General features: G+C 42.2%; 1 protein-coding gene across 2 annotated transcripts; it reads left to right on the top strand.

Moving 5' to 3' along the window:
- Positions 1-47: 47 nt before the first annotated feature.
- Positions 48-27963, top strand: c20h3orf58 (chromosome 20 C3orf58 homolog). 2 transcript variants are annotated; one of them, XM_023950120.1, is made up of 5 exons: positions 50-569; positions 7273-7528; positions 7621-8154; positions 21077-21380; positions 25698-27963. In XM_023950120.1, the coding sequence occupies exons 3-5, from the start codon at positions 7702-7704 to the stop codon at positions 26042-26044; spliced, it is 1104 nt and encodes a 367-aa protein (XP_023805888.1). In that variant the 5' UTR covers positions 50-569; positions 7273-7528; positions 7621-7701; the 3' UTR covers positions 26045-27963. The 2 variants fall into 2 exon arrangements, with proteins under 2 accessions (XP_023805887.1, XP_023805888.1); XM_023950119.1 differs by having other exon boundaries at positions 48-569; positions 7273-8154.
- Positions 27964-27988: the final 25 nt, after the last annotated feature.

Genomic DNA, 27988 nt, shown 5'->3' with positions numbered 1-27988 from the left:
GTGGGGTGGCCTTCCCCACGAGACTCTGTTGGAATCATCGCCTAGCAACGTGCTGTCGCAAACCGAGAGCGGGTGTCGTAAAGAGTCAAGGGGCTGTTGTTGAAACAGAACCCATTGTGATGTGGAAGAGGAGTGAGCGTCTGACTGAGAGGAGAAAAAAGAGGCACCTCTGTGGCCACAAGGGGACTCCTAATAGACCGACAGGCATGGACCTTCATTCGCGACGCGAGCGTGGTTGGGCTTTGTTCGGTGGAGATCCGCGTCGTCCACTCGGAAAGATCCGGAATACGAAGAGTTAAGAGTGACATCCCAACTGTTTATTTCGGCAGCTAACAGGCTAGCTGGCTAGATATCTAAGGGCTAGAAATGGGAAGCCCGTTAGTGTCCGCCTGACAGAGAAATCTCCGTCGAGCTTTGAACAAACGCCTTTCCGCTCAGATAATGTCGGCAGTGATTTAAAGTAGCATTCGTTCGCCTCACAAGTAGTCGCAACTTTGAAGAATGAGACCAAGTGAGCGCTAACCATTTACTACGGACGGACCGGAGCCGAAGGGGGAAAAGTGTCAAAGGTTTGTTTCTCTGTTGTTTCTCGTCTCTTTTTAGTTTGTGTTGTCTTTGGACGGACTCCTGCAGAGCCCAGAACTGGCTGGTAGACAATTTGAAGAGTAAGCTTAATTTTATTTATTTTTCTCTCTCAAAAAGTCTGATTTATCCCATTTTCATGAAAGAGGACGTTCTATTTTATTATTTTTGTTGGCTTAGAATAGATGTTGTTTCTTTTTAATAATGTAGATATAAAATTAATAATAATAATAAAATCTGGGTGCGTCTTGTGTGTTTAAAGTGTTGCAATAAACTGTGTATTTCACAACTATCCTCTACAAATATTAATAGAAATGAATTTCTGTTGGAGCATTAGGGACATTTTTCTTTACATGGTTTCCTCATAATTTTACTTCATGAGCTTTCTCATTTTAAAATTAGCTGGAGCACTATATTAACACATTTTTTCACTTATATTTTGTAGTTTTCTCTATGAAAAGTTGCGTCCTTTCCTTGCTAAGCACTACAGTACAAGAAAATAAAAGCATAATGTAGAAGAATGGAGGTTTCTTTGCATCGCCGCTGTGATCAGGTCTGTCAGGCAACAATTTTGTAAAGATCTGAATTGAATTTGTTTTTTTAATGAATTCTTTGGGGTGCTTGGATAATATTTTAGTGGGGGAATTATTTTGAAGGCTCTTATTTTCAAGGTTAGTTGGGAAAAGAACCACAAAGTAGCCCCTGATTCACTTAAGAGATTCTGCTGGTGGTTGATTTGAATGTTTGATTGCTCAGCAGGGAGAGCGTCTTGTAATTGTAGCCTAAAAGCTCCCATAGGAGCCATATATTTTTTGCATTTTCCACTCGCCAATTTCTTCTAGGACAAAAGCTGCTTGTACTGCAAAAGTGAGGTAAAGGAGAAATGGACCCATTGTGTTCTCCCGTTCCTCTCGCCAAACATTTTTTCTCTTTTTAAACTGTTTTGACAGCCTGTTTTTTGTCAGTTCAAGTGTGGCCTCACTTAGCTGGCATGTTTGCTTAGCGGCTGCATCGGCACAGCTTTAAATAAATGTCAAATTTGTCAAACTCCAAAGCTCTGTTTTGATTGTACGTCAACAAACATCATTTCAAGCATCCGCGTGAAGGCTGCCGCGTGCGCTCCCAAACAGCTGAGTCATTTTATAGTAATGTTGATGCCATTGATATTCCCATTTAAAAGCTTGACGCTTTGGTGTGGTGCCGATCTGAATGGACTAATGTTTACTGAGGGGATGCAGCTAATTGGGGCTCATATTCTGGGAACTCAATTTTCCATTCGACTTGTGAATTTAGCTGTCTCTTGTATTAGTTTCTGTCTGTTTTCTGTGCAGAAGCAGCTCGGCTGTGGCTGAAATATGTTTTTTTGTGATCAAACATTATTGACTTGCAGTCAATAAGCTTGGCCACAGTAGTTTTTCTCTCCAGCAAGAGGGGTTGTGGGGGTAGAAAGGGCTTTCACCGAGCTACGGGTAGGGCTTAGTGGTAATGCCGGCGGCTTGCAAATACGCACATTCAGTCAGAGGCTGAGAACTGCCACTCTGTCATTTTGCTCACAGGAGCAGGAACCCTGTTTCCGATAGCTTAAACCTCCCTTTTTTTTTACTCCGTTTTGCCAAGTCACTTCCTGTATTTTAGACCTTTTATCCACCCCACACTCCCTTTTGCATTTGCAGAATTAATCAAACTTGTTCTTGTGTGGCTTGACTTCATTATATTGTAATGAAGTTTAGCCTCAGGTGCAGAACAGGAAACGGCTTAGCCTGAAAGCAGCCGTGTCCTCGTACACATTATCTTAAAGCAGTTATGCACAAAGAGCCAAAGAGCTGATTATTCAAGAACAAAATTTATGTTTCCACCCACCACGCCTTCTAAGGTTCTTTTTTTTTTTGTATTCTATCATGATCTAAAACCCATGCAAGTCAAAATGCTTGGATATTACCATGTCATCTTCCTCTGTTTCAGCCTTTGTCATTCTGTTTTAAGTCAACACGGAGCCTGTTGCTTCATCTCACGCCTTTTGTGTCCCAGTAATGAGCCATTTTGTGGCTCTTAACATCTGCCAAACTTGGAACATTTTGAATGTGAAACTCATCTTCCATGCATGAGGAGTCAGGCTTTCTTTTCATTTGCCCTCTTTTCTTCGCCTCTCACTGTATTTTTGCGGGCTTAGTGTGCTGACAAACTTTCCATACCCCACTTTTTCGGAGTCTCTGCGTTATGGCATGAAAGGTAATTTTGGGCTCGTTCTAAACAGGGCGCCCCTTTTTTTTTGGTAGCGTGCTTGCCGCCGTTTCACAGAGGCACGGTGGGGGAGGAAGTGAAGGGGGTCTAATTTGAAACACAAGTTTCCTGTGGGCACAGTGAGAGTGGCCCTATAAGAAAACAAGTGCTTTAGATTTCACCACCCCTTGTGTTCCAGTGGCTGACATCTGCGTTTGAATAGAAAGCACATGGCTTCACTTTTAAGCTTAAGGTGAACTTTACCTTTGGAAGCGGGTAACCTTAATGCTTCAGCTCCTCACAGTATGCCTTTGTCTCTGCACGTACTTGCAAATGTGGATTATCCTTAGGTGGTGTACGCCTGTAGACTGTGAGCATGTTGGGTAAACGCATGTGGAGTAATTAATGTCGAAACATTTGAAAATGGATTGTGCTCTAGTCGCACAATTAGTATAAAATTGCAAATATCAGGTATTCAGAAACCTTTTTGTTTGCTTGCTGAATATATAAATGCTTATATGCATTAACTTTTGAGTAAAGCTCTTAGTACGACCCACTGAGGTGATCCAGGTAACACAAGTTGTAAAGGAAGAAGAAACGGATCCTCTTTCTGTCAGTCAGCCAGCTTGTGCATCTCCTTAGTTGCAGGTCTTCTGGACTTGTTCCAGCTTGCCCTGGCCATCTGTTGCTTTTGCCTAGTGAACAACTTCTTGGCCCTGTTGAGATTATAGTATGTGGTTTCTTTTTGGCCTTCTTTTATCCTAGCTAAATGTCATATCTGCTCCAGAGATATTGCAGTTGCGTCTGTGCCATGACTGCTGTCTGTGTCAGAAGGTAAATGGCACTTGAATCAAGCTCTTACAACGGAGGGATATTGAGTTTGCCTCTCAAGCAATCAGCTTTCTTGCACTCCTTGTTGTGGAAGGAACACACATCATTTCATCGTTTTTTTTTTTTTTTTTTTGAAAATCTTCGGCTTTTCCTTTTATTCCAAGGGAGACGTCTACCTGACACACTCGCTGGCGTTATTTTATAAGACTCCATTAAGTCTGAAATATGAATCCGTCCACTTTTAGTACACAAAGAAACAAATTTATTGGAAAAACTTTATGTAGTGAATTTATTTTTGTGCTAAATTTTTGTTAACATTTTGAGTTTCATCAAAGTTAATTTTTCTCCCTTTGGAAAATTCTGTCTATGAAAGGATTCTCTTTTTATGCTTTTGTTTATTTGTTTGAAAGCACTGCATTCAAATGCTGTCCTCCACATTATTCAGTCTTAAAATCCCACTCCAATCATCTATTTTCAAAGCATTTCCAGTCATCTTTCAATCACCATTATGCTATTTTTAGGCAAAATAATAATAAAAAAAAAACCCTGTTGTTTTCTAGGACATAGTTTCTGCAGAGCTGCAGGATTTCATCAGAAATTCACCCATGAATTGCTGGCAGACCCGTTGGGCCGGAGTAAGCCGGCCTCCCTGTCCTATCATTCCTCTGTTTACACTCTCTCATTAGCTTACAGCCCCTCACAACCCCTACCTTACATCACTAATGCAACAAAATGGCAAGCAAGATCTTAGTTATCCAGTCGTTTTGAGCCTGATGCCAGCTCAGGCGAGGAAAACAAAGACGACATGAATCAATTTGTCTACAAGTTGATGCATTGGAATGGAGCGGAGCAGGGAGCTTGTGGCTTGCTGATTGCTGAATATCGCTCGCTGTTCCATTTGCTCGTACAGAACTGGGAAAAAAAGCTTTTATCTTTTCTGCCCCCTCCACATGGAACCCTCTACAAAAGAGATGGAAATTAAAAGAACTCATTCCTCTGAATATTTTTAAATCCATGCTGAGATCGGAGGAGACTTTTAACTGTACCTGTTTTACATGAGCTCTCATTTTTTTTTTTTTTTTTTGTGGTTTTAATGTTGACATTTTTATTGTAAATGTAATTTATTGTTTCCCCCCTAGCCAGGACTCCCTTGAAAAAGAGATTCTTAATTTCAGTGGGACAATTCCTGGGTAAATAAAGGTTAAATAAATAAAAATATTCAGCATGTGATCAATAATCTGCTTTAAGTGGACTTATTTTGTTTTTTATAGTATGCGAGCCTTAGCCCTAATTTCCTGAGATAGGAGTAAGGAGTTAGAAATAAGTGTTCTCAACTCTTCTCTGAAATTCCCCAGCCTCTTATCTCTCAGACCACTGCTCTCTTGGTTGTGTAGAGCTCTCAACCATCTCCAAGCAGAATGCTGGGAATTCACTGACCCCTACTGCCGACTGAGAGTTTCCACTGATGTGATCAAAATCATTTAACATTGTTTACCTGGCCACCATGGCTGCTTAGCTTAACCGTAGATGAACTGTCCCACTAATAAACTGATCAAGGTGACTCGAGATTATGATGATCTTGCCCTAATTTCTTAAAAGATATAGCTGTGGTTAATCACATTGAAAAGTTTTATTCGATTATACTCAATTTTACTAGCAAACTGTATGTTTACTGAGCTACTACTCTACCAGATGTATAGTACAACAATTATCAGTGCCTGATATTTGCAGTCACACTATAAGAAAAGCATTCAAATGCTCATGTTTTTACCTTAGTGAAAGTTCTGTGACACGTCTGAAAACAGAATTGTTCCTTCTGCAGCCTGAAAAAAATGAAAATATAGTGTTGCTGTGTGTATCGCGGGAGTGAAATCTGTGAAGTAGGATTATAGATGTTTTAAGGCTATGAAACCCCATCACTACACAATTTTCTCTAACATTTTTACATTCCTCCTTCTTGTTTAAACACTGAAAGTTCAAACCTTCATTGAACAATAAGTCCAGTACTTTAGAATGAGACCAAATCGAAGATTTTGGTAAATTCGGCAAGGTGAAAAACATTCTTTACAGGAGAAACGTCACGAAGGAGATTAACTGGAAAAAAAAGTCTACTACAGCCAATTAAGATGTAAAATACATCCACAGTTAAAATAAAAAAGCATTCAAAACTCCACCACAAAGCATGACCACGAAGGTGAACCGTGGTATAGTGATGGATGACTGTATTAACTTCTGCATCTAAAAGTAAAGAATTTCAAATACATATTGTATTATTAAAATATTCCCATGCACATTGTTGGTAGCAGTCAATTTGATCAGTCAGCAGGTCAATAATGTCCAACTGTTTGATTAGTTTACATTCATGATGTAAACATGCTGTTGTTCACCTTTCCGCACATCCCGTCAGGGTTTCCCACAGCAAATCAGCTTCCACTGATTAGCACTGGAGGTTTTGAAGAGAGTTTTTATGCTGGTTCCCCTTTCGGACACAACCCTGGGTTGTCAACAAAATCAGCTGACTTCCTGACCCAGTTACTGCTGGTGGCGATTTCACTGCAGAGCCGCATGTTTAGGTGTGTTGTCTTTGCAACTCATCCAAAAATCCTGAAATGCACAGATTTCTCCCACCATGATCAGCAGAGGCAGCAGGTGTGTCCGATGAAACCGGACATAATCATTTTGAGAAATTCCATTCAACTCTCCGTTCTGTTCCAGACCAATACGGCGTCGCCAGCCAGCCTTCATATAAGCCACGTTCTCGCAAGTCTGCTTTAACAGGCGTGTTCTAATGAGCGCTAATTGAGAAGAGCTAATTTGCATGGCCCAAGTCTCTGCTAAAGGGCTGTAAAGACTCTTTCCTGAAAAGCTACTTCTGACATGGTTTCGTTGGGGGGTTGACTATGGCAGACTGTTAGTGGGCTTTGTTGTCATCCTGCATTCCCAGCCTCTTCAATGCATCACCCCAAACTCCTTCCCTTCTGTGCTGACATCAGTTTGCTTAGTGGGGGTTTTTCACACATTCCCATTCTCTGCTTGAAAATGTTATTTTAGCGACACCAGGCATTTTCAAAGAAACAACTTCAAAGCATGATTAAAAGGACGCAAGGCCGCCATGATCAAAGGTTAAATATTGCACAGCGTGACTCTTCAATGCAAACTGGGATTCCTGCAAGATTTTTAACTTCACTGTTGAGTTAAGCTGACTTAAAGTAGTCCTGTGCATCAGAGGAAAAGTGATGGATGCCTTTATTTGGGGAAAGAAAATCCACACACAAGTCGACCTCAGATTGTTGAACTATTTATGTCAGGAGAGAATTTTATTCACTACCTCTTATTTTTATGTTCAGCTTTTCTTTCTTATTGGACTTTCGTATTGGGGACTGATAAAGAAATAGTATTCAAACAAAGGCTCTGACAGTGCAGACAAGACCTAAAAGTCAAATGTTAGAAAGTTTTTAATGCCACAGTCAGCACTTTTGTCTCCTTTCAGGCATTGTTTTGTGGTTATGGGTGAAAGGCGAATTCAAATGTTTTTGTTTTTTTTAGACTGTTTCACATTTCTGGTTTATGAAATGTTTATTGTTTTTTTACCCCAAGGTAGTGACTTCCCCCCCTTTTTCTTTATCTGCATATTTTCAGGACTGCCGGCTGGAGTTAGCATCAAAACGTCGCAAGGAAAGATCATGATGCAGTGGCCGCTGCCAAACTCTGGCGTGGGGCAGCTGTGCCAACCGTGTCGCTGCAGGAAGCTTTAGAAGTTCCGCCTTTGCACCATGAAGGAGAGGCATTGAGGTTAACTCCCTGAAGATCATCTCAATACCTCTCCTCTCCCTCGTCCCTCTGCAACCCCGTCCTCCCGTCCGCATCATGCTGCGCTTCCTGCCTCTCAAACTTGGTCGGCTGTACCGCTGTCTGAAGCTCCTTTTCTTGGTGGGATTGTTTGTCATCTTGCTGATGAACACTCACAACCTGTTCGCTTCCTTCCAGAAGAATGAGCTCACCGACAGGCGATTCATCAACCTCAACAAATGCCCCGCCTGCTTTGGTACCAGCTGGTGCCGTAAGTTCATGAACGGCCAGGTTTCCTTTGAGACTTGGGGTCGCCTGCGATTCCTAGATGTATTCAATGTCAAGAATGTTTACTTTGCACAGTACGGAGAGCCCAGAGAGGGGACTCGACGTGTGGTGCTCAAGCGGCTCGGCTCCAACCAGGAACTGGCCGAGATCGATCAGAAAATCTGCAAAAGGGCCACAGGCAGGCCGCGATGTGACCTTGTTCAAGCGATGTACAAGACTGAATTTGCTCGAATCAACGGGGACGTTCGTCTGCTCACTCCAGACGTTGTGGAGGGGTGGTCAGACCTGGTGCACTGTCCCTCTCAGAGACTGCTGGACCGAGTGGTTCGCAGGTATGCTGAGACTAAGGACTCTGGCAGCTTCCTGCTGAAGAACCTGAAGGACACGGAGAGAATGCAGCTGCTCATGACTTTGGCGTTCAACCCAGAGCCTCTCGTCCTGCAGGTAACATGCAATTTACACATGTTCATCTTTCTGTCATAAAGTGTAAATGATTTGCAATATTTTAGCCTTTAAATGTTTTTATTTATTTATTTATTTATTTGTATGATGTTGACTATTGCAGCTTTTTGAGGAGATATTGCATGGGTATAAATAGACGTCTGCCACCTGATCCGTGGCAGCAGGTGTTTCTCTATTAGTTGATAAGGTATGTTTCCTGAATTACACATGGGGGGATCAGAGCATCGGAACAAAGCAAACAAGGGTGTTGGCCCCACAGAAGGCCTCTGGTAAATTACAGGGCACGGGATCGTCCTCCTTCCTTTACAAAAGATCTGAGACAAGCTGGAACAGCCTTCATGAAATCCGGACTAAAGAAAGGCTGCATATTACTGAAGCACAAATATTCTGCTGCTTGGAAGGGAGGGAAATACTTTAAAAAAAAAAAAAAAAAACTTTGGCCTCTGTAAAGGGAAAAAAAATGAACAGATTTTGACTGCTGGCTTTTTTGCATAATTCAAGCTTTAAATAATTCATTTGTGTATTTTGTACGACTTTCTGATTTTGTCTTTTGCTGATGACTCCACCTGATAACGCTGATCTGTTATACAGCATTAAACGGGTGAAGAGGCGTGTGCAAGCCGGTTGGAGCGGCTGGAGGAACGTTTCAGATGTGACAAAAGAGTGTCAGCAAAAACAAATGGAAAAGTGGTTTAAAAACTGGTGAGAGCTAGCAGCCATGTTGTTGGTTTAGAGACTCTGTAACAGACAGGAGGCAGAGCTGGAGGTGTTGAAGTTCTTTTTAGGAGTGAGAAGGATGGATAGGATCAGGAAGGGATCCATCAGAGAAACGACTCATGTTAGATGTTCTGTAGATAAATGCACGGAAGAAGGTTGAGATGGTTTGGACACGTTGAGAGGTGGGACACTGATGATGCTGAGGTTGGAGCTACCAGATAAAAGGCTTAGAGTAAGACCAAATAGAAATTCATGAATGTAGTGAAGTAAGGCACGAGTGGGAGTTGGTGCCTATGTCAGAATTCCCTCCCTAATCTCTAACTACTAAAAAACACAAACTAAAAACACTAACTACTAAAAAACTATCCTGCTGGGCTATCTAGTGCCCTGGATTTTAATGGCAATTCAGACGCCATGCTCACTTTTCTCATGACATCCTCTATTTCACTAAATGATAATCTAATAAATACAAGCATTTTAGGACTATTTATAAATCCACTGTTTTCTGATGATGTACACATGGATGATTTATTAAAAATAATACATTTAAACACTTTAATGTAAAAATGCAATGGATTGTGGTCAATATTCCTAAATGTGGTGAAATTGATGCTCACTGACTTTTCGCAGATACTTTAGGGAAATTTCTAAGTTACTCGATTTTGGAATAATAGATTCGGACGGCTCTACAAAACACACTATATAGTGCCCTAATAGTGAGTAGTGAAGGAATTTGGACACAGCCAGAGAAGTAAAGTTACAGTAAATAAAGTGTGGGCATGGTTAGCAGGAAGCAGATAATTTGATGTTACGACTCCTAAAGGAAACAGATGAAAGGCAAAGATGTTATTGTTAAGAACGGTACTTTTCTGCATTAATTTGTTAATGCATTAACAAAAGGTGCTTGTTGCCACCATTAAAAATACTCTTCTATAGTTTGTCTTTGCCAGGTTTTTGGTGAATATCTAGTCTTTTATCAGTTCAGTTGACCTGCATGTTAAAGCTGTTGTTTGTTTTGCCATCGCGACATGGCCCACATTCCTGTCCCTAACTGATTTATGGGTCACCAATCAATTTCAATTTCAATCTGGCATTGACTGAGTCTTGTGAGTGGACAAAACAACAGCGGTCTTTCCCTGTGTTGACATTCAAAAACATGTGCCGGACCCCCTTCCCCTTACTCATTGAATCAGACACCTCAGGGCATTTTAAAGGACAACGGGCAAATACGCTTTTTAGTCTGATCAGTCTGAAACATCAGATTAGCCTGGTTTGTTAGCTTGCTGTCTCTTTCCTTTTAGCCACCTGTCTCTGCTTGTGTCTTCCCCTGCCTGTCTGCTTTGCTTGTGTACCCTACACAGATTATACCACAAGTGTTTTTTAACGCCAGTTCAGAGACTTGGTGACTCACCTCCTCCTCATCTTTATCTTGTACACAGCTATAGATGTCTCACACCAACACTACATGCCCAGCCATTATCCTCATATCTCTTCACAAACCACTCTCTGTAGCCTTCAAATGTTTACAGAGACTCATGAATTGTTTATCTCATGCTGAACTTGTGACCCATGGGGTAACCTGTTGGGAGGTATGGATGGATAACACACAGAGAGTGTCAGGTTTCTCAAAGACTCACACATCCCGACTACTTTGACTATTCGTAAGCATCGCTGAACTCAAAAGATGGGAAAATTAGCTATGAGACCTTGAGACCCCATACACAAAGTTGAGCAGCAGTGGTCCATAAAGAATTAATGGCGTTTGTGGAAATCGAACACCTACTACATCAGTTTTTTCTGCTTCTTCTCTTTGCTAGAGGTTAGACTGTTCTCTCGGGATTGCTTTTTTACAATAGGAGGAGGGATGCAGGCTGCATTTTATGACCCACGATAAAATGTAAGCCGATCCCTTCTTTAACTTTTTACCTCAGTGCTTTCCTATTGTTTATTTGGACACTAACGGTTTCTAGCAACTCATAAAAGGGGGTTCTATCACTCTGTTGATTAGCCCTCCTGTAGAAAAATAATGTATGATACAATTTGATGATAATTCAAAGATTTATTTTGTCTGTACTTTTTCCTTGGTTTATACAGTTGAGTAATGAAAAATATGCTTTCTGTCGCCTGTTCAGAGAGCTGCTCTCGCTCATAAAGAGGCTTCTGTTTCCAGTCTTTTGAAGCCCCAGGCAGTAAATCAGCCCTGATGCACTAGAAAAAATCTGACTTTCTTAGTCACTGACAAACACACTGCTGTGTTGTGTCTGGACTGGCCAACAATACGCTTTCTGTGCGTTCGGTTGTTCACAAATGTGCACACACAAAACACTCCACCCCCACTTTTGTGTCACGTAGAAGAGAATTTGGCTTTGAGAAACATTTTGTTTGGAGGACAAAATGATGACAGCCAAACGGGAAAATCTGAAATAAGCAGCTTCTTATCCAACTTTATCTTGCTTTTTTATTCCATCTCAACACATTGTAATTCAACTCTGAAGTTTTTTGTCTTTTTGTTGTTGTCTTGTTTTTTGCAAACATGGAGAATGTACACAATCTTAATAAGAACGTGTTGTTTTGCATGAAAAGGTAGACATTTATTAGTCATTTTCAAGCTTGTTGACGTTCTTCTGGTTTCTCCGCATCTCCAGCTTGATGATGGATTCATCAGGTGAGGTTTTGCTCACATCTGCTCCATCACTGAATTAGTTTGATTTAGGCCAGCTTTGTCTTCCAAATCATTAAACTTGGTGGGTTGGCCAGAAACATGTGACTGCACTCGCACCCTTTTTGGTCCTCAGCCTTGTCGTGCTCAGCGAAGCCGAAAATCGGATGTGACAGGCCTGTGGGGTTAACTCAGTCAGCGGCACTCTCATCTCCTCTAAACTGAAATCTGCGCAGTCCCAGACACCCTTTTTCCTCTTTTTATTAACATATTCCCATCTTCCACATTTTTTAAGATGCTCACCTCACCTGGTCTGAAGACACTGTCATCACAAAGCAGGGGCTTTCTGAAGCTTATTTGCCTAGAACTGACAATTGTAAGACTAATATTAGGTAGAAATAAAAGGAAAGGAGGGATAGACAGACTTGGACTGAACTTGATTCATCCACAGGGGACACTTCTTAGTCACAATAGCTTTATTATATTAAAGACAAAAGGTTTAGCTTATTTCCTGTTCATACCAAGATTATTGAACATATTAGTTTTAATTCATTCATAATTCGTCTTCTAAACCCGTTTTGTCCCTTTCGGGGTCACAGGGCAGTCTGAGTCTATTCCAGCCAATCATAGGCGAAGGCCGGGTACAGTCTGACCAAATCACATACACACTCGCACTCACACCTAGGGACAATTTAGAGTTACCAATTAACTTATGAAGCATGTTTTCGGACGGTGGGAGAGAGGCGGAGTCTCCGGCGAAAACCCAGACATGCACAGGGAGAACACGCAAACTCCACACAGAAAGGACCCTCGTTGGTGTTCTGGTCTTCTTACTCTGAGGCAAGAGCGCTAACCACTGTGCAGTCTTATTAGATTTAATGCAAAAATTACAATGAGGTCTACTACAATTCCAACTGAACTTTGGTTTGTTTCCTATTTTAATCGCCACTGCTAATCACACAGGCTACACAAGTCTGTATGTTCCTGGAACTGACTTACAAGTAATTGTTACATTTTTAGTTTTCACCCAAAATGAAAATTAACCGAAAATGCAGGAGGAACTAAGGAAAAAGCTATTTGTGGAATTATTAGACATTTTAATTAATTCTTTGACTTTTCGTTTTGAACTAATAGGAATGCTTTTGGGAAATGAAGTATCCATTAAGCTTAAATTAAGATTTAAAATTAGCATGTTGGTAAACAAGCTTCATTGGTTTTTATGTATAAAAAAACTGATCTGTTCTGCAGTAAAGGAAGTGATCACAACCCGTTTTAGTTGTTCCTTTTTTATGTTAATTCATGTGATGACACAACACATGATGTCTGAGCTTAAGGAAGAGCCTTCTGTCTTGAAGGCTGGCTCAGTTCCTGAGGTCTGCCGGAGAACGGTATTTAAGTTTCTAGCCTGTGATTAGTACCTTTTTGTTTTTTGGGTCTGAGGGGGATTGTGATGCTCTTAACACATAAGAGAAGAGGGTGTCCATGCTGCTTAACCCTGCCTCAAGTGCTCCCAAACCCTCTTTCAGTATTCCTAGACCATTGTGTACCAACAGAATCCTGTTAGGATAAGACGAGGAGTTATCTGGGCTCGACTCCTGTCTTTTGGCTGCCCCTGTTGGACGAAGGCCCTGGTGGAAAGGAGAGACGGGAGGAAAGAAGCAGAGGGCTTTTGTGAATGTGTCTAGTACAAGCCAGGGCCTTGTGGTGTTTTCTCTCATTTGAATGATCCAGACTGATTGTGTTACTATAATCCTGGATCTCTTTCCTAACAAAACACAGATGCACAGACGCCACACAGCTGTGTTTGGTTAGGTAAATGCCGGTGGCTTCCCCTACTACCCTTTCCCACCCATGAGTTGCCTATTTTAAATTTGTTCCCTTCCTCTCCGAGGTCACTACAGTTACAGTCCTTACCCAACACCTACCACAAGCCCAGTTCTTAAAGATACAGCTCTGCAGGGAAAGAGGGTCACGCACTACCCTCCCTGGGCCCCTTAAGATGATACAATATGCTAAGCTAACAAGAAGTGCTGCACTGTGCTCTACCCCCTGGAGAGCCCGTGGCCTAATCTTAGAGCAAAAACTTGCTTTTTGGCACATTCGCTTACCTGCACAAAGAAAACTGCATGAAAGCACCTGGTTTCTGCTGGAGAAATTTTGAAAGGTCAGCAGTATGCAGTGACGTCTTTAGATTTCTGAACGTTAGCAAGGGTACCAGTCCTAACAAAAGTTTCTTTACATCAATCAGTGCTGGTGCTGGGTGTTGAGGGGACTGCTCATAGGCAGGCACCTGTTATTAGATTAAAGTCTTTGGAGTGTTTAATTGGTCTTTGTAAAGAGAAATGCTCTTGCCTTGAGCTTTGTACTGTTGACAGGTTATAGTGCGAGGTCAATGAGAACAATCTCCCTGCTCACCATGCCGCCCAGCTGCCCCTGAGATAATTGGTGCCTGCTCTGGAGTGTTCAACCATTCATGTGGGGCTCAAACCACAGCTGTCAGGTCCGAGGCCAAGTTTTTCTTTGAGTTTGTTCCCTGTTGTGAGGAAGGCAATACCACCTATACTGAGCCACCGCTGCTGCTTGTGACTTAATGTGTTCCTCATCCTCCAGTTGAGGGGATTTAGGTGTTGCTCCATGTTCAGTGGCTCAGGTTGGCAGAGAGGTTTAAGCTATCAGCTTTCAAGGCAGTGTTTGCTCACAAATTCAAATGGCACTATTTTGTGAAGGCAGTCCTCATCCTGTTCTCATTCTCTGTACACAGGAAACGCCTGCAACTCTCAAGACGCGGCTAACCTATTTTATCAATACTCAAGAGAGTCTACAGAATTGTGCACCGTGTGTGTAAACTGTTTCAGGTCTGATGAGTGGATATCGCAGTTGACCTCTCTGATCTTGCGGTTTTGTTTACGTATTCATGTATTTTCCCTGAGTTCTGTGCTTTTAAAAAAATAGAATTCCACATAAACAGCAGCATTGTAAGCAGTTCAAAAAACAGCTTTATTCTGCAGTTTATATACTTATTGCAAAAAAATATATAATATTTTAATTGGCTTATTCTTCAATTCCAGCCAAAAGTAGACTCTCAATAAAAATGTAGGTTAGTCTCCTAAAATGTGGCTTTCAGGAGTGACACCTTGACGATAGAAGACTAAGCTATTGCCGGCTGTTACACCTATCTGTCTTGTAGGCTTGTTCATAGCATGAACTTGTGAGGTTCAGGGTCAATTTTTGTTCTTCTCTGCTGCCCCGGAGCTCTGGTTTTTGACCTGCTGCAAAAACCCCGAACAGAAAATCTGTTTAACATTACAATTCTGGTTAAGTGCAACACAATCTTCAGCCTTTTAGGAAGTTTTGAGAAACCTTTTAGCACACATCACGGCCACTGATGATAAATAGAGAACTGTGGTTTCTCGCTATACCGCTGTTCCCCTTTTGCAATCTCGCTGTTTCACAGGTTTTTTTTAATGCAATTTTGCATGCCCTTTTTTTCGTTTTTCCATTCTTATTGCCTATAGATTATTTTCAATAAACTTTCTCCTTGTCGTGTCTCCAGTGCAAAATGCATCCAGATTGCCAAATTTACATATATCTTCAATCCCGATCAACTATTTTGTTTTATTCTTTAACACTGGACTTTTTTTCAATGAAGGGTTCAATTTTGGGGGTTAAACAAAAGAGAAAAGTGTATAAAGTGTGTAGTGAGGGGCTTTACTGCCTTAAAACATTTATATTATTGTAAAGTTGACTACTTTGAGGATTTCACCTATTCTGCGATAAACGAGGGACACTTCTTTTTATACGATGTATGCATAATTGCAACAAAACGACATTTTCCTTATTCCACTAAACTAATAAGCGATTTCTCCTTCTTGTCAAACTGCAAGCTTTGATTAAAAATGAACTTTACAGTCTGTATGTTTACTTTCTTCCTGCTACTACAGGGATATTTGACTTATTCTAAATTAACACACATATGAGTCTTTGGCTCTTTTCAAAAAAAAAAATGTTCCAAGCATTTAAGTTTGGACAGTCTTCACCAGTTATTACGAGTTTTGGAGGAGGTGGGGGGTTAGGTTGAAGAAAAGCTAGCTGGAGAAGCAGCACCAGACGAGTGAGATGGAGAAAGAAATGGCACCACGTACGCTTTAGCTGAGGACTTGAAGCCAGCTCCCCTGTGGGGGTGTGAGCGCTCGCCGCGGACTAACAGACTGTATTTTAAACCTAAATGGCCAGCGAAAATGCCAGACGGGGCTCACCACACTTCTTTCCAGACACACAAGGTCAACAGGAGAGCGGCTCAGAAAGGCAGTCCAGCTTGACGGCAGCATCCCTCCAGCGTTACAGATTCAGAGAGCAGATGCAACCCCTTTTGGCAGTGAGCTCCTGTAATGCAGCCATCAAAAATTATTCGTTTTAGAAAATCAAATCAAGGCGTTTTACGTACACTTAGTTCTTTGGCTGGATGTGCCCATGCATCTCTCAGCTACACGTCTGATTGATGGACAAAAGATGAATCTGTCCTAGCTTGTTCACTGGAGTTTTATTGAAGACAGAAAATGTCGAAGAATTTACACCACACCCCGCTCTTAAAGTTGCTCGTGTGAAGCACTTCAGAGGAAAACTGCTCTTTCCCCTTTTACTTGGAGGATGAAAGTAACCAATTCCTTTTAAAAATGTGTTTATTAGACTAAGCTGCGCGTCCACCATTCATGTGTGTGTTTGATGGGTCATTGTTCTTTGCAAGGCAGCCAGGCCAATATCTTGGGAGTCACTCATGTTTACTCACCCTCTGAATAGAGGTTGTTATCAGCCCTGGTCACGTTGCATGTTCTCATTCACATGAACTCGGACACAGTTTCACGCAAACACTTGCACTCACATGCGCACACAAACAAGGCGCCTCTTTGGAACCTTCTTACACACACACACACACACACACACACACCCCGAGTGGCCCAGGAGAAGGGCATGCCTTTGTCAGCAGATGTCAGGACGCAGGTGTGTGTTCTTGCGCTTCTCGGTCCAGTTGTTTCATCCTCTTCTCCAGAGGCCAGCCATTTGTCTGTGGCTCTGTTTCATTTCAGAACCCCCCCAAGAGGACGCCAGTGTCTGTCATGTTGATGGTGAAAAGCCACCTCACTCTCCACTCTATGCTCTCTGTGCATCAACACAACTTCCACAAATAGATTGCCCTGCCCTGCACCAAAAAGTTGCCTTTGAAAAACATGATTATATTTTTATTTTGTGCTTTCTAACTATGCCTTATTTTTTTCCCTTGCCAGATTTAAATTTATGTGTATTCTGGGATTAAAATGCGGGTTGTGTTAGTGGTGTAATGGCTTGCACAGTTGTTGTTTTAAACCCAATCCAACCATCTTTTGATCTATTTTAAAAGCGTTCCCAGTGGTCTTTTAGTTAAGCCATTTTTAGGCAAAATCAAATAACTTTTTTGTTGTCTAGGACATAGTTTCTGCAGAGCAGCAGGAGCTCATCAGAAATTTGCCTCTGAGTTACCACAGAATAAGCCTTCATTTCCCAGCATCCCTTTGTTTACACTCTCTCCTGTTAGCTTTCAGCCCCTCACACCCCCAACCCCCCAACCAATCATTATCAGTGCACCAAAAATCCAAAAAATAGCGAGTAAAATTGGAATTATCAGCCATACAGTTTGGATCCAGATCAGACGAGGAAAACAAAAGACGCACATGGATCTATTCGTTTACAGGTGGAGGAATTGGAATGGAGCCGAGCAAGGAGCTCGTGTCCTGTGGCCTGCCGATTGTAGTTTTTTACGTAACTACAAGCTTTTTCAGTCTGTGTTTTCTGTCTGCTCCCAATTTAAATAAACCCTCAGAAACATAGTTTCCATCTTAATTTCCTTAATTTATGTCCTCCATACAAGAGCGTAAAAAACACAAAAATACAGTTTTTATTGGAATGAGTCTTTAACTGGGTTCATTCTACTTTTTAATGTCTGCTTGAAAAAGTTTGTTAAAATACACATAATTTAATGTACATTTCGATGCTTGGTGGTTTATCCATTGTTAATGGATGTATATACATAAACCTTTTTTTTTTAACCAGAGTCTGTACTAAGAAGTGATGTGACCTTTAAAAGCTGTAAAAGTTGCTGGGATGTGTCATTGGCAGTTTTGCAGCCTCAGCTCTTTTTTCAGCAGTGTAACATTATTGGGACACGACTGGTAAAATTCACTACCTGTACGTTAACCATGCAAACACACACACACACTCTTACACACACACACACATGCATGCACAGAAGGTCTACTTGAAGAGTGTGCTGGAAGTAATATTAGCCTTAGCTTTTCAATATACACCCCCCTCTCTCTCCCTAAACGCCTCATTGCGGACGTTAATGACTTCTGCAGAGTAACCATTTAAAGAGCGCCAAGAGAGGGAAAGCTACTTAAATATCTAAACATCTATGCGATAGATGAGTGTGAATCCGTTGCCATCATCCACATGCATCTCTACACGGTTTGCAATTTATGTTCCCTAGACTATTTCTTGTACAAAAGTTGAATTTAAAAATGGCTCCCAGGTAGGAGCTGTTAAGAATTTTAGTATTTGACGTAGAAGTAATGAATCTGTCAGCGCCATGAGTGAGCAACATCTATGTTAAGAACCATGGAGGAAGGCCAGGCACACATGAAGGTCTTCTCATAACAGCCGTTGACAGTGTCTGAAAGTAGCCTCAAGGCATTTATCCCTCTCCTCCCCTTCCACCAGTTACCCTCCCCCCCCATCTGCCATCGCTCTACTTCTGCTCCCATTCAGGCCGGCAACCTGACAACAAAGAAAGAGATGCGTTTAGCGGGCAGGTCTTTGCCGGTTTATTGCTCCTGTCTGCTGAAGCGGAGAAGTGAAAGCCACTCGTTTTGTCTCTTCTGTTTGCTGTCTCCATCATAGTCTCCACTTCCTCCTCTCCTTGCTGTCTGTCTGCCTCCATCACCCCCTCTCCTCACATCTCTCCGTCCATCCTGTGGGGGGTTAGAGAAAAGCCGATCTTTTACAAAGCTGCTTTAGCCAGAGCAATGAACAGGCTAAGTTTTGTCAACATGACCAATAGTTTCCTGGGTTTATAGCAACCAAAAGTAAATGCGAGGCTTGAATGTGGGTCAAAGGGAGAGGAGCATAATGACGATGTACCACAAGCTGATCTAGCGCCCGCTGAATCATCTTTACCTACCTCATAAATTAGGCATTTTTGAAATTTAGCCTTTTAAATCTTTAATCCAAAAATCTCTGATGTCAGACTGCCCACTGGCCATCAGCTTTTTAGTATTAAAGGATTGTCTTCTTTTTAGCCAATATTTGAAAAAGCAGCCAGCCCACCATTATTCTATTTTTAATGTATTATTTTTTTTTTTACCTTTTTCACAAACCCTGCCAAGCAAGTTGACTCCGAAATTGCAGATAAAAGGTTACAATGTTTTGGATGAATGAGTCATTGCCTGGCCTTACAATGACAGGCCCAGACAGGCTGCAGGAAAAGCTGTGGACAGACTTTTGACTTCTTCACATTGATTGAGTCACCTCAGGGAATTTGGCTCAAACAATACGCCATGCAACTTATCATAGCATTTTCCTCTTTTTTTTTTTTTAAAGCAGATTGCAGAAAACGATATGCTTGAGTAACAGAGATAAAGTTGCAAAACAAGCTGAGGCTTGCTGTAAAAGGTCGCATTCCCATGTTAAATGCACTGGATAAAGACTCTGAACATCCTTTTAGTAACAAACCTGACTGTTAATGTGCATCCAGTAAGTTGCATCTGCAACGATGCAAACAAAAAAGTATTGGACACTTGGATCATGTTTTAAGTTATTTCAAAGTGTTTCTCATTGGTCTTTTAATTATGATTGTCATAATAAGCCAAAATAAAAATCTATGTTGTTTTCTTGGACATAGTTTCTGCAGAGCTACAGTGGTTCAATGGAAATCCACCTTAAAGTTGTGACTATTGGACTGTCGCAGTGGATGCATCAGAATGAAGAGGAGAATGGAGCTTGTTGCACGTTTTCTACGTCACAAATACGAATTTTTTTCAAACTGCCATTTTTTTCCTCTGCTCCTGATTCACAACAATTTGATTTAAAAAAAAAGTCACAAAATACAATTTTAACCTTAATTTTTTAAAGCATGTCCTCCAAGATGAGAAAAATGCCACAAGAACATTTTAAAAATAACCAAAAATACAGTTTCAATTGGAGAGGGGTCTTTAAAGCAGATTTCATAGAACATGGGTTAACATAAGAGCTGTTTGATAGGCAGCAGTTCACCCATCGGAGGGTTCTTGGAACCATGCACGTTGTCCTGGAGATCCAGCAGCTGCATGGCAGACGGGGAGCGTTGGAAGGGCTGGTTAACACGTGTATGTCTTTAAATAATTTGTATTTCATGAAAGTTTGAAGGGGCTGGGCTGTCATGCATTTTAAATTTCAAACCTTTCAATTGAGATTGAAAGCTGGAAAAATATTAAATTGCCAAGAGCACAAAGTGAGACCAAACAGTCGCAGTAGTTCACACCTTACCGGCGGTGTTGTCCTGTTTCTAATGCAGTTTGGCTTTCAGAGAAGTCGGTCAGCACCGGCTCCAGATGAAACCCAGGTCATCCTGTTTCTCTGTCCATCTAAAACAAAACAGATGCTTACTAAAAAATACATTTATCTATTTTATTATGTATTTGTCCGCTTTTTTTGTGGCTTTTGTTGCATAAAAATGGCTCTAAGAAAAAGAATCAGAGACTGGAGTGATTCTCTAAAGCTGATTTCCTGCATGCCTCCCCTTTAAATGCTTGCAGACGAGTGTGGCTATTTGCTTGTATTAGTTTGACCTCAATAGTTGAAGAAAACCTTAGAGAGATTAGGCTTTTGTGCCACCAGGACAGTAGAACCACCACTTCCTGTTTAACATTGGTGATATAAATCAGTTTCAACCCTGAACCTTCATTGAATTCTTGTCAACATGCCCAAACGGAATTAACCTGGTTAGCAGGCACCACAAGTCTTTTTGAAAGCCCCACTGCAACATCATAACACATCAGGTTCTCCTGCTAACTCCTGCTACCACAAATCACCTCCTATCAGAGCTGTGGAACCACCGAGTGCAGCAGTGAACGTCAGCTCATAGCTGTAGGGCTTAAACACTGGCTCTTTCCTTTTATTAAATTTCATTCGTTATCCCCCTAGCTGACTCTGTTTCACGTGATCCGCTGGCAGATTTTCAGCTATTGTGCTCAAAATTGTGTTTCAAAAATTACCTGAGGCTGCACACGGCATCTTTGTGCCGGGATGTCTATGATTTCTTTTTTTTTTTTCCTTTCATCCCTGGCTGCACTCTGTATTTTAAAATGTTTTTTTTTTCTGTGCAAATGAAAGAATAATTTTTGCTTCTCTGAAAGTTCTCTGGGTTCATATGTTAACCTCTACTTTTCAGGCACAGTTGGTCTCTCACCCCATCTGGATGTTTTAAAATCACCGGCATTTGTCTTTGTTTCTCCTTCCTAGAGCTTTCCGTCAGATGAAGGTTGGCCGTTCGCCAAGTACCTGGGCGCCTGTGGGCGCATGGTCGCTGTTAACTACGTGGGCGAGGAGCTGTGGAACTTCTACAACGCACCGTGGGAGAAGAGGGTCGACCTGGCGCGGCAGCTGATGGACATTGCCGAGCAGTTGACCAACAACGACTTTGATTTTGCGCTCTACCTGCTGGACGTCAGCTTTGATAACTTTGCGGTGGGCCCACGTGACGGCAAAGTCATCGTCGTTGATGCAGAGAACGTCCTGGTGGCAGACAAAAGGCTCATCAAGCAGAGTAAGCGCTATGCTGCATTCACACAGAACGGGATTTGTGCCACAAATTTTCGTCCAATTCCTCTCTCTCAAGTTCGCTGTCCGTTTGTCTAAAAATGTGTTCATAAACTTGACGCTGTGTGTGGGAGGAGCCACTTAGATCATAAGCTTATTCCCAAGACGGTGAGGTTCATCATCGACTGCAGGAGCTGCGTCTGAAAGACGGACGCTTTTACTGTGACGCAGTTTGACGATGTGCTGTCCCACATTAGTCTGAAGAGCGGGGGGACAAAAAGGGATAAAATAAGAGGATCTTTTTATTATTGCCTCTATAAAAATAAGAAAAATATCTTAAAGCTTAGAAGGAGACCAATCAGATTCTGCTCCATGTTGGTTTTGGACTCCACCCGCTGATCACGTCATTAACATGTCACGGTGCCGAAGCTCAGTTCCTGGTTGGTTGACCCCGACACATCTTCTTCGCCAAAGTCCGGGTTTTTGAACTCTGGATCCAAAATGCGCCTTGACGTTAGAAACGCGCTGCTTCCAGACCGCAGCAGAACCTTTGATTGTGCCCCTGACACCGAATGGCTTAAAGTGTGAACACGCCTTTATATACACATATTTGTAGACGTCTTTTGTTCTTAAAAGCGTCTAAAACGTCCTCAGTTTGGCAACAGATAAAGTTCAATGCAGAGCTGCATATTTTTCTCACTACAGCACCATTATCTGATGGTTGTTTTCATATTCATTCTGTTTGTCACATATCCTCGAAAGCTAAAGAATGATTGGAAAACTGACAAGGTTTTTTCGTGCAGCTCAGGCTGGAGTAAACGCCTCCTGGGACGTACGTCTGTGGGTACGAAAACCCCTCCCTTCTTCTAAGACGATACACTTCCAGCTCCGCCTCAAAGACACACATCCCCATCAAAGCAAAGATCATCGGGATAATGAGCCATGTCTCCTACCCTAGTTTTTTTGTTTTTTTGTTTCCTAAAATAAACTTCATAACAAGGACCGGGAAGGCAATATATATTTCCCCTCCAGTCCCCCCCTCAGAGGTGCCGTTTCAGAAAGAGGGACGGCCACCTAGAAAGGCTCTCAGAGTCGTCCCCTCCTGTAAAAATCTCATTAAAGTGATTAACGGTTGTTTTGGCAGTTCACGTTCCACAGTTGTGCTACTGACACATTTGAACAATTTTTCCATTTTTTTTTTTGTTTGGGCTTTTTTATTTTATTTGTTTTTTATGCTGAGGGGAACTATTAGAACGGCTTTATCTCAAGACCTCCAGTCATTTTGCCAGATTTAATGACATGCAGCATGGCAAGTTACTCTTGCATGTCGTCTAGCTTCATTTTTTTTTTCCCTCCCCCTGGAGTTTGGCCCTAATTTTTCAGGTTACGCCTGTGTGTATATGCGCCATGCTCAAACAGGCACATATTTGTTTTATTCCAATAAAAGCTGTAGTTTTCCAGTCTCTCATCAAAGCTCTTTGCCAGTCCTGAAGCGCAATCCAGGTGGAGGCTGGCTTTATTTAGAGCTTGACAACTCGAGCTGCTTAGCCTGCCCTTTCAGAGTATAAGCCTCAGGTTTATTTGCGTGTTTGTTTGCCGGAGTCTGTTTTGCGTGCGCGACCATGCGTGTGCGCCAAGTGTCGTGTTGTGGCGGGAAGAATGGGGATGACGGCGGTAATGAGTATTAGGAGGTCGCTGGCATCCGTTGGACGGCGGCAGAAAATGGGAGCGGCGGCATCCCCGGGCTCCACAGCCGTAACATGTGATTGGGACCGAGTGTGTGTGATGCAAATGTCATCAGTCTAAATTGAAACCAATTGATTCGCAAATCAAACATGCAGAATGCCGCGCTCTGCCCCGCCCCTTGTTAGAGGCTTGACGTGAAGAGATCTGAAGGGAGAAAACGCCTGCTGTGTCGGGAATTATCCTCTGCACAGTCCAGTGGCGCGAAAGGAAACATTTTCCATCATGAGTTTATAGCGTTCGTGGGTGGCTTCACTCCCAGTAGCTTTTAAAAACACTCCTTTTATAATGTAACACAGACTCTCTCATTAGCCCCCTCCACACACACAAATGCACTCCTGCAGACACCACCGCACATGTGTGCTGCTCCACTTCAAGCACACACTCATTCTCCTTTCCACTTTCAATAATGCACCCTAACATGCATTGTTAAAACCGACTTGCTCTCTGGAAAACGCCACCAGTAAGGCCGCGCTAACAAGCAGTTCAGGCCCGCCGTCCCTCCGCCTCAGCGCAGCCTTGTGAAGGCGGAGGAGTGAGAGGAATGCGTTCCAGCCCCACCTGAGCTCCTTAACATGGAGAGTAGCAGATACATGCCAGACGGGTGAGCCCAGACAATTGTATTTCATCAGTTGCTGCACTCATTTGAATTGGAAATGGTCGAGTTTGATTCGGAAATGTTGCACGTTCAAGTCCTGCAGGAAGAGAAGAACTTGTGTTGCAAGTAAATTAAGGGGAGAATGAATCATTTTAACAACGATTCGATTTGTATCATAATTTGTGGTTGACGATTTGTCTAACTCTGTGAGAAATACCTGGTGCTGAACAGTACAGCAAAAGTTTTCAGATTCCAGTCTATATTAAATATGTGAACAAACAAGTAAACAAGAATGAATGGTTCACCCATTCACATTTTATTTTTTTATTGAGTTCAGCCCAAAATTACACAAACAGAACATTATGGTCACATGTCTTTGCTAAATTCCACGTTTCCACACATTGGACTGGAATGATGGATTGATCATTTTTGCTGTCATCATGTGTGTTTTCCGCTGTGATGCTCATGGTTGTTTTTACGTTATGGTAAAATAAACTTAACACGTCTCAATCCAAATGGTATTTTGCATCATCGATTGTCGATCTATTTCCTTTTGAAATATCATTTTGTCCCCATCTTTTTTTAGGTGGTATAACGGTGTGATTTAGTGTGAGTGATAAAGAACGGGACGCTCTCCTGATGCCATCTGTCAATCAGCGCTGGGGTGTGATGCGAGTCCGGCTCTGACTCATTAACTGCTTTCACCTCCCTTCGCTGCTTTTTCGTGTCTAGCTTTATATGTGCTCGTTGTGCGCACGCACAGATGGATCCATCTTCATCAACCGCACTGATTGAGGTTGATGTGCCCCTCCCCCGGGGGGGGGGGGGGGGGGGTACTCTCCCTGGGCCCCCTAACTAACAGGGCAACACTGAATGTTTGATTGAGTTGTTCTTATGAGCCGGAGGAGAAGTGCATTACCAAGCTGATGCGCTGATTATGCGTCTGCATCCTCTGGGAACCCCCCCCTCCTCCTCCCCCCCCCCCCCCCCCCCCAACAATGTTATTGATCTGCTTTTTAATGCACAAACCAATAGCGCTCCCATCATTCCAGGTTATTTTCTTTCCTTCCTCCGTTGCCAGCCCGATCCTCAAGAAAAGGGGGGAAAAAGCAATGGGAAATGAGCTGCAGAGAGAACTTTATCTGCCCAATAAATCAAGAATGGGGGGCTGAGTTCTGTCAGACCAAAGTGGGGATGAGTTGTTTGGCTCGTCGGATCATGAAAAAACATTTCCTCTTATTGGTCCGGGGAAATCTTCGCCTCGCTTCTATCAGCTAGTGTTGATTTCATTCATAATTTCGTCTAAAGCAGCTGAAAAAGAATACATTTTGTCTGTAAAGAGAACGAGTAAAGAGAAGGAGCTATTCATAGTCATAAAAGTGTCAAATTTATTGTTTTCTTTTTGTTTTGTTTTTTACAGCTGACTAAAATAAAGCTGCTCCTGTTACACCGGGAAATAGCTTTAATGATACTGTTAGTATTAATGTTTTTCTTTTTAAACTATATTTTTTTAATTTGTGAGGTTTACATCTCCTAAACTAAGTTATGAAGGTTGTGACCTGCTGCAGTATACAATGTTCCCTTGCTTTATCGCGGTTCAGCTTCTCCAATCACGCCATGTCATCGACTTTTTCTTTTTCTTCTTTTTTTCTGTGGAGTTTTGCATCCTTTCTTTTTTTTTAGGGCTCTGGTTCTGCGTGTTCAGCATCCTGATTGACTGTCAATCAATCTCCTTCATGTCGTGTCCCCTGTACAGAATGCGTTCAGTTTGCCACATTTACACATATCCTCGATCGTGAGCCGATCTTTGTCTTCATTCTATAAAACTGGACCTATTTTTCTATGAAGGTTTTAACTTTAAGAGTTTAAACAAGAGAGTAAAATGTGAACATGTCTGTCTGATTTAGGACCTCTACGATAAACGAGTGTTATCATTTGTGTTTTATATTGGATGAATTGACCTGCTTCTCTGTCCTCCCGCAGACAAGCCGGAGAGCTACGACGTGTGGTACGAGAGCCGCTTCGAGGAGTGTGACAGGGAGGCGTGTCTGTCCTTCTCCAAGGACTCGCTTTGTTCCAGGGTTACCGTAGACCACAACTACTACGCGGTGTGCCAGAACCTTCTGTCCCGGTACGCCACGTGGCGGGGCACCACAGGGGGCCTCCTCCACGACCCACCCGCCCACATAGCCAAAGACGGACAACTAGAGGCTCTGTTGGACGAGTGCACGAGACCTAAAAAGCGCTACGGCCGCTTTCAGGCGGCTAAGGAACTGCGCGAATACCTCACAAAGCTAGCTGCCGCCTCTTCCTCAGCCACATCCAGGTAATGAAAGGAGTCTGCGTTGGGAGTGACGCACTGAGACTGGATTTTTGTACTCTTCTCCCCGGACTCCTGAGATCCCGGCTCTTGTACATGATGTCATTCGTTCTCCTTTGTGCACTGGAGCAGGAAAGCGTCGCATCAGGACGAGGAAAAATGAAACTATAAATCAGATTTGTTAATCCCCAGCTTTTACCTCTACTTTGATACTTGTGTGAGAGGAGCGTTGTGCTTGAAAGTTCTTGTAGACCCAGGATAGAGAAGGGATAGAGGTAGCCTTTATCTTTTACGTGGGTAAGAAAAGGCTGGGAAAAGTGAATCTCTGCGCTGACTCAGGCTAACGCAGAGCAGCAGCAACATCCCGAGCCCTGATGACGTCCATCCTGCCACTCTCACCTCAGTCTGAAGGGTTTTGTTTTGTTTTTTTTCTGTCCTGTAGCGAGGCTGAGTGTAAGTCTGTAGGTACATGTTTGTTTGTTATGTTTGCCATGGCTTTTCTTCTGTAGCATAGCTGCCTGATGAAGGGAGCACCGGTCTCCTGTCAGGCTGCAGGTGAAGTCCTTTACAGCAGGTGTCATGGGCGATCCCATTTTCTCATAGAAGAATGAAAAAAAAATCCTTGGCTGCTAAATAAACATTTTGTCCTGTAAATCACTAATTTTCAAGTATGCTGGATTGTGGCAATCATGTTTTTTCCTTTTATTTTGTAGGAATCAGAAAGGTTGAGACATAGGAAACTCTCATAGGAAATGGCAGATTAAACGTTGCTGGTCTCTTAATGCAGATGTGCCTGAACCAAAGAGGCTATTTGGAATCAGAACTCTAAGGTGTACACAGATTGCACTTTTCCCTCCATTCATTTCACTTTTAGTTTTGGAAAGGAAACAGTTTTTGTGACCTTACAAGCCTAAATACAGACGTTTTATCCCCAAAGAAACTTGAGTTCAGAAGAATTTAAAGGAAAAAAAGGTTTGCTTTTCAAAAAACGCTCCTACAGAACTGATACATGATTGGTCAAAAACATCCTGCATGAGGGAGAGTAAATTCCTTAAGTAAGAGAAAGTCATTTTAAGATGGTGAGAAAAGATCTTAAAACCACACAGCAGAGTGTCCCCTAGTGGCAGATTCTCTTTAAATGTCTGTAATTGATAAATGAACCCTATTGTAAGTCCTCTCCCACTTGTGCTGAATGTAGTAAGTGCTGTCAGACCAATAATATGAAAGGGAATAAAGAAATCTGGAATTACTTTCTTCCTCCAAAACTGTCCCCTGAACTACACTTTCAATCTTAGTGGGATGGTTATTTCCGCAGAAGATGTATAGTTTCTGCACGCTGGGAGGACTTTGAACTCAGTGGACCAAGAAAAGTAAAGTAGAATCACTGTAAGGCTCATTTGGGCTTCAGATGAGAAGACGCTCCCGAGCTAACCCTAGAAGGAAGTCCAGCCTCTGCCTTCAAAGTGTCTCACAGGTTTTTTCTTTTAATGTTGGAAATCAGATGCTGAACGCCCAGTGGATTCTTGTGTAGCACAGACAAAAGAAGGACAGGCCGATTCAAAAATGAATGCAAGCCACTATCTGTGGGGACGACTGCAAAGTAAACCCTGTGTTGTTGTTTTGTTTTTTTTCTTCTTTCTTGTTTCTGTTCTCTCCTCTGTTTGCGGAACCTGCAGGGCTAATGTGAACCTTGCCAGCCAGGAAAAGCAATAAAGACGAGTTCGGGTAATGGCTTTGTGATTTTGAACCTCCATCGTTTGTTGATCCCCAGAACGGAGGTTGAAGGGATTTGTTCATGTGTAACTCGCTGTCCACTTTTGTACTGTAATTTTCCTTTCAAGTATTACATCAGCGTTGTCTGATTTTTTCCTGTGCCTTTAAATATTAAAATAAATGAAGATATATATATATATATATATTATGAATATATGAACTGTGTTGACTCTTCTTGATT

This window comes from Oryzias latipes, chromosome 20, assembly GCF_002234675.1.
Source record: "Oryzias latipes chromosome 20, ASM223467v1".
Classification (NCBI taxonomy): Eukaryota; Metazoa; Chordata; class Actinopteri; order Beloniformes; family Adrianichthyidae; genus Oryzias; species Oryzias latipes.
This window is presented reverse-complemented; position numbering and strand designations above follow the sequence as displayed.

Bases quoted from the DNA above. Each gene is read 5' to 3' on its own strand.
- c20h3orf58 (XM_023950119.1), top strand. From the start codon at position 7,501: ATGCTGCGCTTCCTGCCTCTCAAACTTGGTCGGCTGTACCGCTGTCTG. The intron at 8,155-21,076 runs GTAACATGCAAT...TCTCCTTCCTAG, and splicing joins CAGAGCCTCTCGTCCTGCAG to AGCTTTCCGTCAGATGAAGG. The intron at 21,381-25,697 runs GTAAGCGCTATG...GTCCTCCCGCAG, and splicing joins CAAAAGGCTCATCAAGCAGA to ACAAGCCGGAGAGCTACGAC.